The sequence below is a fragment of the Sphaerodactylus townsendi genome, linkage group LG01, assembly GCF_021028975.2.
Source record: "Sphaerodactylus townsendi isolate TG3544 linkage group LG01, MPM_Stown_v2.3, whole genome shotgun sequence".
NCBI classification, from domain to species: domain Eukaryota; kingdom Metazoa; phylum Chordata; class Lepidosauria; order Squamata; family Sphaerodactylidae; genus Sphaerodactylus; species Sphaerodactylus townsendi.
In genome coordinates, this window is record NC_059425.1 from 112323792 (window position 1) to 112332922 (window position 9131).

The 9131-nt window shown below is 40.2% G+C and overlaps 1 protein-coding gene across 18 annotated transcripts in view; it reads left to right on the plus strand.

Annotated features, from left to right (window-relative positions):
* PTPRK (protein tyrosine phosphatase receptor type K) overlaps positions 1-1203 on the plus strand; it is a 482195-nt gene extending 480992 nt beyond the window's left edge. For all 18 annotated transcript variants that reach the window (XM_048491075.1, XM_048490937.1, XM_048490928.1 and 15 more), the window contains one exon: positions 722-1203. In XM_048491075.1, coding sequence (XP_048347032.1) covers positions 722-775 — 54 coding nt within the window. In that variant the 3' untranslated portion in view covers positions 776-1203. The remainder of the gene's footprint in view (positions 1-721) is intronic.
* The last annotated feature ends 7928 nt before the right edge of the window (positions 1204-9131 follow it).

The following is a 9131-nucleotide window of genomic DNA, read 5'->3' on the forward strand; positions in this document are numbered from 1 at the left end:
GAACCTTTAACACTCAAAGAGCCATTTGGACCCGTTTTCCACGGGAAAAGAAAACACTTGGAGCTGCAAATAATTTTTGACATTTAAAATAAAGATAACACTGTATATATTGGGGGTTTTTACCTTTTACTCCACTCATTCTGAGAAGCGCATGGATGAGTCCGCCCTGCTGGCTGCAGGGCGGGCAAGGATGAGGCCAGTAGCTCAGCCTCGCCGGCCACCAGGAAGCGCCCGCCCCACTCAAATTGGGCAGGCGAGAGGGGAAGCCCGCGGTGCGGCCCAGCTGGCCATGGGCAATTGGTGCACCTGCCCTGCTGCCTGCAGAGGCCGAGGCAAGAGATGAAGGCGGCGGCTGCGATACCGTGGAACCCGCCGCAGTGCAAGGGAAGAAGAGCCGCATGCGGCTCTTGAGCCGCAGGTTCCCTACCCCTGTTCTAGAGGATAAATTCTTCACTGATAGTAAAAGCTGTGTTTTGAAACTTGTGCAATAGAACAACAAATCATAAGCAAGCCAATATACTTATTATCTCCCTGGCTAGCTGTCTTACTGTATGATTAGATCTCATGCCACAACTAGCAGTAAATTCCTAAGAATTACCAAAAACCTCATGAAAATAAAACAAGACAGCAGAGAACTAAATTATTATGCAATTTTACTGGTGACCCATTTTAAAGGGGGAGGATATGTATTAAAATATAATGACTTTTTTTTAACTTCTAGGAGCAATATCGTTTCTGCTATGATGTCGCTTTGGAATACCTTGAATCCTCTTAGTGTGAAAGGAGAGATGCAATTATGTGAACCAAATAATATGAAACTTCATAAACTGTATTTTGGCATCAGCTGTTTGAACCTGTGAAGAAAGATTTTAGTGAAGGGAAGACTTAATTTTTAAATGCAGAAATATTTTTCTTAATGAATGGTTTACCTTAATTAAAAAGAGGACTGTTTGTTTCCCTGCCTGTGTGCAGCGTGAAGATTTAGTGCCACATAAATAAAGCGAAACTGAGGCAGAACAGGGCTGTTACTGCTCTAAGTAGGGCTTTCCAGTGTTTGTATATTCAGCTGTCTCTCAGTTATGCTAGAGTCACCATTTGTTGCATGTCTCTATTTCAAGACAACATTTTATTTCTCTCTGTTCTTAATTTGATGAACTGTTAAAAGCAAAACAAAACTGTGCAGATTGATAGTCTCTTTATATATATATATATATATATATATATATATATATATATATATATATATATATGTAGGGAGAGAGAGAGAGAGATGTATGATAACTGGCTTATTTTGTTTTTAATGTGCAATGATGGTCTGATCATAAAATTCTTTATAAAGAAATCTAAACATAAGCCAAAGACTCAAGTGTAAATATGTCTATATGAAAAAGAAAGCACATTGTATTTATTTACCGACATTCCTTCTATGATGGCTGAACAAAAACATTTTTCCCTCTTGGAAAGCTTTTTTTTCTTTTCTTTTTTTTTTTGGCTGAAATCAAGTGTAAACGATTTTTGTAGATTATTTTTTGTATGTTTTTGTGTAAGGAGAAAAAGACTTTTTATGGATAAACCAGGAAACGTTAGTATAGTGTTTTTTGTGTGTACATACATGTTTGTGAGTGATATTCATGTCAACAGCTTGGATACTCAAGATCTATATAGGATCAAAATCTCTTTCTCAAATGTATAGTTTTTAATATAGATCAAATGGAAACCGCCTTGCTTATGGCCTTGTTTATGACTTGCACAGTGTGGGAAGTAATTTCATTATAATTTTAAGGGAACAAATGATTCAACGATGAATGCTTTAAAAAGAGGACAAAAAAGGGGACATACTGCCTTTCAAAGCAAGAGATTTTTTTTTGTGAGAAAAATAATGAAGGTTTCTTTTACCAGTGATGGACTTTGTCTGCAGTCCTAGTATTGGTGCCACAGAAGAGTGTGTGCAACCTTCTCCCATGCCTGTGTTTGGAGATATTTTAAAAGTTTTACTCCAGTTGATCACATGTTTCAACAGGCAAGACCCTTTGCTATTTGAAGATTGTTCAGCTGCAGTAAAAACTTCCTGAAATCTCCAGCTGCGTACGAACTTCCTTTCTACCTACAAAAGGGTAGTTTAGGATTGAAGTGATGAGAATATTGCCTTCTGAAAAAGCAACAATTGAATGGGTAAGTGCCAGAGTCAAGCTGTAGGTATATGTTTTTAGTCCATATTCTCATTCATACACCTGAATCTATTTTGCTAATGAAAACCATTCCTCTATCCTATTGATTTTTATGATCAAGAGTAAAAGACAAGGTGCTTATAAATACTCATGTAAAGTAAGAGTGAATTAAAGAAGTTTTTTTATAAAATGTTCATGTCTATTGTTTTTGTTTGAATCAAGCTCACTATAATTGAAAGCATGGTCCAGTAAACTGATGGTCACATAGGAATAGAAGTTTTCATCAGTTTCCTTCCAGTTAGTGTGTCCTCCACTTCAGGTCCAGTGATCTTGAGAACACTGTTCACTGAATTTGTCAAAATATATTTGTGCATGTTGATGAAGTTAGAATTTAGGAAAGGAGCATTAACTAATCTTATTGAATATATCCAAAATCATCCTCAAAGTATTATGTATTATAGCAGGTATTCAGTACAGGTGAGCATCCTTTGTATTAGGTTCATTCACCTTTTTGAAGAGAAAGATTTTAAAATACTTGTGTCACCACAACTCTCTATACTGCTTCCTACCCATCTGTGCCCAGCAAGTCATTTCACTCAAACATATCTGAATTGGAGGGGGGGGGGGTTGCTGCTCTATACAGTCCTATTTTTGTCCAAATAATAGCAAGATTCCTTTTTTCATTACATGGATGGTTGGCCAAATGTGTAAAAAAATATATATTTTACTGTCCCATTTCTATATTTATACGACAAACTTGCACACACCAACAATATTGTAGAATGCTGTTTGCAAATAAAATCTAAACTATAATCATTGTACATCGACATAATTTTACTGCATTTGGGACTGATCTGGATAATTAGAAAAATAGAACTTCATCCTGGTTACGTGATATGCAACTTAGAGTTCAGTATTCCTTAATACACAGGCAGTGGCTCCACAGCAAAAAAAAATGTTGTTGGTAGGCTTCAAAAATCTCAAAAGCTAATATTTACTTTTGGCAGTTTCTATAGCCAATATGAAAACAAGCAAACAAGAACATTTATTTTATTTTTCGATTTATATCCCGCCCTCCCCCGTAGAGCTCAAACAACAACAGTGTAAACAGCAAAACATCAATACTCATACATCACAGCACCATAAGGTATGTTGTCATTTTATCTCTGTCCCAATCAATCATGCTTAATGATCTTAGATACTTGCCTACTACCTGGTGGTTACTATCAAAAATATAAGGGCAGGAAAAAAAAGCAGTGCACTATGTGGAGAAATTAATTTTACATTAGAGGTTTGGACTGTGCCAACTAGAGTTGTGTACCATTTTTTCAGTATTTTTCAGATTTGGGTTTATTAGACCAATTTTTTTTGGGAAAAGCTGAAAAAAGCTCAATACCCACGCTGTTAAATGGTATTTTCAGCATTTTTCCACATTCTGAGATAGCCACTCAGTGAGCTGGCTCTCTTCCCATACCACCTGAGGGCAGATCCAGATGTTGAATATAAAGTGCATACTTCTACCCCGAGCATAGGAATACTGTGCCTTCATGTGGTCCCTCCCAACAGTGTATAATGAGGACATTCTCTTCATTGTGGTGCAAGAAGAAGTCATGTACCTGGGTAGGCATCTTTCAGAAGCATGCAGAACCTGACCTCTTCTACTGTTCTGAAGTGCTGCCCATCAATAGTGATCATCTCACCAATGAGACCAATGACCCTTCTCTCTGCCATCTGCTTCCCACCTTTTGGCACTCCACTGCCACCCTCCCTAAGCATGTCCATCAGAGAGGCTTGCCATCTCTTGTCTACTGGAGACAGGACACTGCGTTCAACAGGGAGAGCATGAGGTGAAGTGACAGGTTGACTCACCTCTTGGCTGGCTAGCAGGTGCTTTGCCATCTCACCAGTCTCTTTCTCTCCCTAAAGAAGCAGAGCCAATGGTGCTTTATTAGATGGTCTGGAAGTCAAGAGATGATGCTTGTCTTTCCCTTGTCTGATACAAGTCCTATCCAGTTGGCACTGTGCAAGCCATGGATCTTCCATCACCTGGAAGTGCTTCCAGACTGAGGGTGTGAGGAGGCACCCATACTGACCAGTAGCTTCAGGCACCACTGGAGTTTACTCCTGTAAGAAGCTTGGGGCAGTCATTCTGGGTCTAGGGGACACAGAAAGAGATAGTTGAAGGGGTTAAGATGGCAACACCTCTGGGTGCCCATCATCTCTTCCTTTTGTGCCATGTGGCCTCTCCTCCTGCCTCCACTCAGAATCTGGAGGATTCAAAGAAGGAACTGGTGCATGCAGCCCTTCTTCTAGCTCAGGGGTCTGCAACCTGCGGCTCTCCAGATGTTCATGGACTACAAATCTCATCAGCCCCTGCCAATTGGCCACGCTGGCAGGGACTGATGGGAATTGTAGTCCTTGAACATCTGGAGAGCCGCAGGTTGCAGACCCCTGTTCTAGCTCCTCCAGCATCCTCTTGGTCACTGGGATGTAGACTGTTAGTCTAAATAGGAACCACCGAACGCAGCATTCAGACACGAATCAAAGAACATGAAAGGCACTGCAGACTATTTCAGCCAGAAAAATCAGCAATAGCCAAACATATGATAAACCAACCCGGACACAGAATATTATTTGAAAACACAGAAATTCTGGACCACTCTGACAACCACTATGTCAGACTACACAGAGAAGCCATTGAAATCCACAGGCACATGGACAATTTTAACAGAAAAGAAGAAACCATGAAAATGAACAGAACTTGGCTGCCAGTGTTGAAAAACACTAGAGTCAAGACAGTGACTAACCAGCTCCACACAAACACAGGATGACTATAGACATTATACAATCAAAGGGGACAAACGCCAGGCTACTTCTATTCATGTGCCCTCACTTATTGACCTTGCTATCTTAGTTGTTACTCACAGGTGTATATATTCTACTTGCTTTCCTTTCCTACTATCAGATCCTCTGAAGATGCCAGCCACAGATGTAGGCGAAACGTCGGGAGAGAATGCCGCTAGAACACGGCCATACAGCCTGGAAACCACAAAGTACCTCAGTGATTCTGGCCGTGAAAGCCTTCGACAATACAATGCTAGGAAGTCTCTTCCTGGAGACTTTGGGAAGGACTTTGTTCTGTTCTCCAAGCAAACTAAAATTCAGGTGCCTTGCACTTGGCCAGAACAGAGTGTAAGACTCACAGACAAGTAACAGTTCAAAACTGGTTTAATAATATTAAAAGCCCAGGACTTTGACTCATCCCATGAAGTCTATCTAAATAAAGAATACTTGCAATGCTGGAAACGTTTGGAGATGGTTTGAAAAATTTGCAGTCATCAATTCTTAACTGCTTCTAAGGAAGTCTGTGGTGCTTGTATTGCTTCTGAGATCTCCCAGTGTCCTGTGCTTGGACTCTGTTTTCTTGCAACTCTGTTGAAACCGGATTACTTAAAATATTGTGGATCTTTTACACTTTACACATATTGCTGTCTCCTTAGCCTTCTCCAGACACCTGAACTAAAGGCAAAACTGTAAAGCAGGAACTGCTAACTAATAAGAATGCTATAGTGCTTTGCCTCTAGAGGACTTCTTAAAGGGACAGGGTCTAACTAAGTTTCCCTCCCATAGAAAACTATACAAAAGGCAACTAAACCCATTCTGACTAAGGGTACATTTGAAGCCTGAATAAGGAAAATAGTGAGTGTGTCTCTGGGGGCATGGCAGGCTTCTTTGATCGATGGGAGGAGTGGTAAAACAAGGATAATAAAACTCCTTAGCATGGAGGAAAAAGCTCTTTTTGGCTGATTTCACTGAAAGAAAAGGAGGTCTTATGGCTGGGTTCCTGTGGATGACCACCATTGCCATGTGAATGTTGTCTGTCTGGAACAGAGAAAAATTTTAGAACACTTCTAAGTTAAAGAGTCTGCCTTAGAATAAGGTCAAGGCATCTATAGAGTAATATGTGGAGTAATTGTATGATTACACCTTTCTTTTAGGTTTTGTTGTTCAGTCTGTGGCTCTGCTGAGAGTACGTTTGCCGTTACTCAGTCAGAGACTCAATAAATGTGATGACTAAAGTTAAAACAACAATTTGGCACAGTTGAGGCTGTGGTGATTGAGGAGCAAATAGGACATGGCATTTCTGATTATGGATCAGCACTGAAGAGTCATTCAGGCTAGGAAAACTTGATTTTAGTCTGGAGTGAAAACATGACATCTCTTTGAAACATTAATACCTTTTGATTGGCCAAGCAGGGCATGGCAATCTTTTTGGGCTTCAGAACCCAAAGCCCAGATTGGTTATTTGACAGACGAGAGTCCTGAAAAGGACCTGTCCCTTCTGTGTGGGGATGTGTGTGAGGATGCATGTGAAGCTATTCAGAAGGACCAGCACTTGGTGTATTGGGACTTTTTGGATACTACTGGGTTTTTTAATCGATAAAAGTCCCTTTTTGGGGTTTTCTGTGATTTGGATTTACTGAATAACCAAGCCTAATTTCAACCAAACTTATTCCTCTGTGTTACAAATTGTAGACATTGATGACAAAACCCAAGTTCCCATTACCTACCATTTTTAGGGAGACCCCTTCTTCCCTATTTTGAGAGAGAAAAGATCTTTGGAAATTATAGAAATTTGAAATCATACTATGATCTTATACAAATTGAAATGTTCTGCTCACACATATAATGACTGAGCAGCAAAATTAGCTGCATTTTCTTTCAAATATATATAAGCCCACATTTCTCTTGACAAATTAGGGCTCAAAATTGGTTTTGTTGTCAAATATTCGGTTTGCAAACAATCACTTAGACATAGTTTTCCTAAACAAACCCAGGTTTCAGCACTTTCATTCTTTCCCTGTCTCATCTTGACTTGGCTTGGACCAGTGGTTCTCAACCTTCCCTTTAATACAGTTCCTCATGCTGTGGTGACCTCCAACCCTAACATTTATCCATTTTACAGATGGAGAACACTGATGCAGAGAGTCTTAGGTGACCTCTGTGAAAGCGTTGTTCGACCCCCAGAGGGGTCACGACCCACAGGTTGAGAACCACTGGCTTGGACCATGCATCATTGGGTTGCCTAAGAGCAAAGACGCACTACATTCCCAGTTGGTTTACCACTGGCAATCAGCTCCAACCTCTTCCCAGGTGTTTGCAAAACATGCTGCATGGCTTTTTCACATTCTTTCTTCCTGAGAAATCTGAGGATGTCAATCCTCTGTAGCTTGATTTCTCTGTATCGTGTGTACCCATGTGCACACACATTTACCTAGAGACCCAACAGAGCCATCCTTTCCCCTCAAGTTTCATTATACAATTAGCAGTTTTCTTGCACCCAAATATCCTGCCTCTGCTCTTTGCCTGAATACCTAACATGCACACTTTCCTACCCAGCATGTCTCATAGCTCACAGCTTTTTCATTCTCTGTAAGCACCCCCTGACAATCACATACCAGGAGTATTTTCACATGCAAGTCCTAAAAAGTGAAGTATAAAGATCAAGTTTAAACAGAGCACTTGTGTAAGTATCTTTGTTGCAAGAGTGTGGGGAGGGGATGTGACTCAGTGGTAGAGCACCTGCTTGGAATGCAGAGGGTCCCAGGTTCAGTCCCCAGCATCTTCAGTTAGAGGGTCATGTTTTAGGTAATGTGAAAGACCTCTGTGTGAAAGGTTGGAAAGTTGCTGCCAGGCTGACTTGGATGAACCAGTGTCTGATTCAGTATAAGGTAGTATAAGGTAGTTTTGTGTGATCATGTGTATGCATGGTTAAACATGCAAAGCTTTCTCTGGCACTGCTTTATTTTTCCTATACCATATAAGGAAGGGAAATGTTGGTGTTCCCAGAATTTTAAGTAGGAATAACATTCACTGGCTCAGTTCACTAGTTGTTTGCTTGTTGTACACAGGGAACCTATTGGCTACCAGTTATCCCTGTAGTAGGGAATGTGGAAATCATGCCCTGATTGTGTAATCAGGGCACAAATCAGGGTTAAACCAAGATGCCCATATTTGTAGGCCATGTGAAACCATTGTTTGTTTAATCCAATTTATACCCTTCCCTTTCCCAGCAAAGCCAAGATTCTGTGGTTGGTAAACCTTCAGATCCAAGTTTGAGGAGTCCTGATTTAAAGTAGATGGTGGGATGGCCTGGATTCAGATGGTCAACTAACAATTATTTAATTAAATCTTGACTTTGCATGTCATCTGAACTAAGACATAATCTCCTAATACCACCAGAATTCACTTTCTCCATTTTTTCAATCAACTTTGTATTAAACCACTTTGCATCTATAACAACAAAATTGTTAATTACTAAATGCTGCAGTGATTAAAGTGTTGCACTAGGATCTGGGAAACCCTGGTCTGAATCCCTACTTGTGCCATGGAAACATGCTGGGTGACCTTGGGCCAGTCACACGCCCTCAGCCTCAACCCTGGCAAGTATTTGGATGGGAATAGTGAGGTATGATGTGGAGAAAGGCAATGACAAACCATCTCTGAATGTCTTTTGCCTTGAAAACCCTGCAGGGTTGCCATAAATCAGTTACAAGTATACATGCATGCATGCACACACATGTGGGTACATTCACATATATACACTTTTTTTTCAAACTTCCCACCTTGTGACAGTATTCTGTGACTATGGGACACCAGCTGATTGCATACCAAGTCTCTTTGGAGCAGTTTTTTCTTGTGCCATAATTAAGGGAAAGTTGATTTAAAGGCAAAATAATCAAGGGAATCATAAAACACATATGGTAGGAATATACAGTACATTGAGCTGTTTTTAATAATGCATTTTGCAATTACACTGAGATTGAAATTCCACATAGGGAAGTAGAAAGGAAATAAATACTGGAGCTCTGGAGCTGTAGCCCACAAAATAACTTTCTGCTCTAGAAACTGGGAAGAAAAGTTTGACCATAATACGTCTCTCAACACAAATTTAAGAACAAG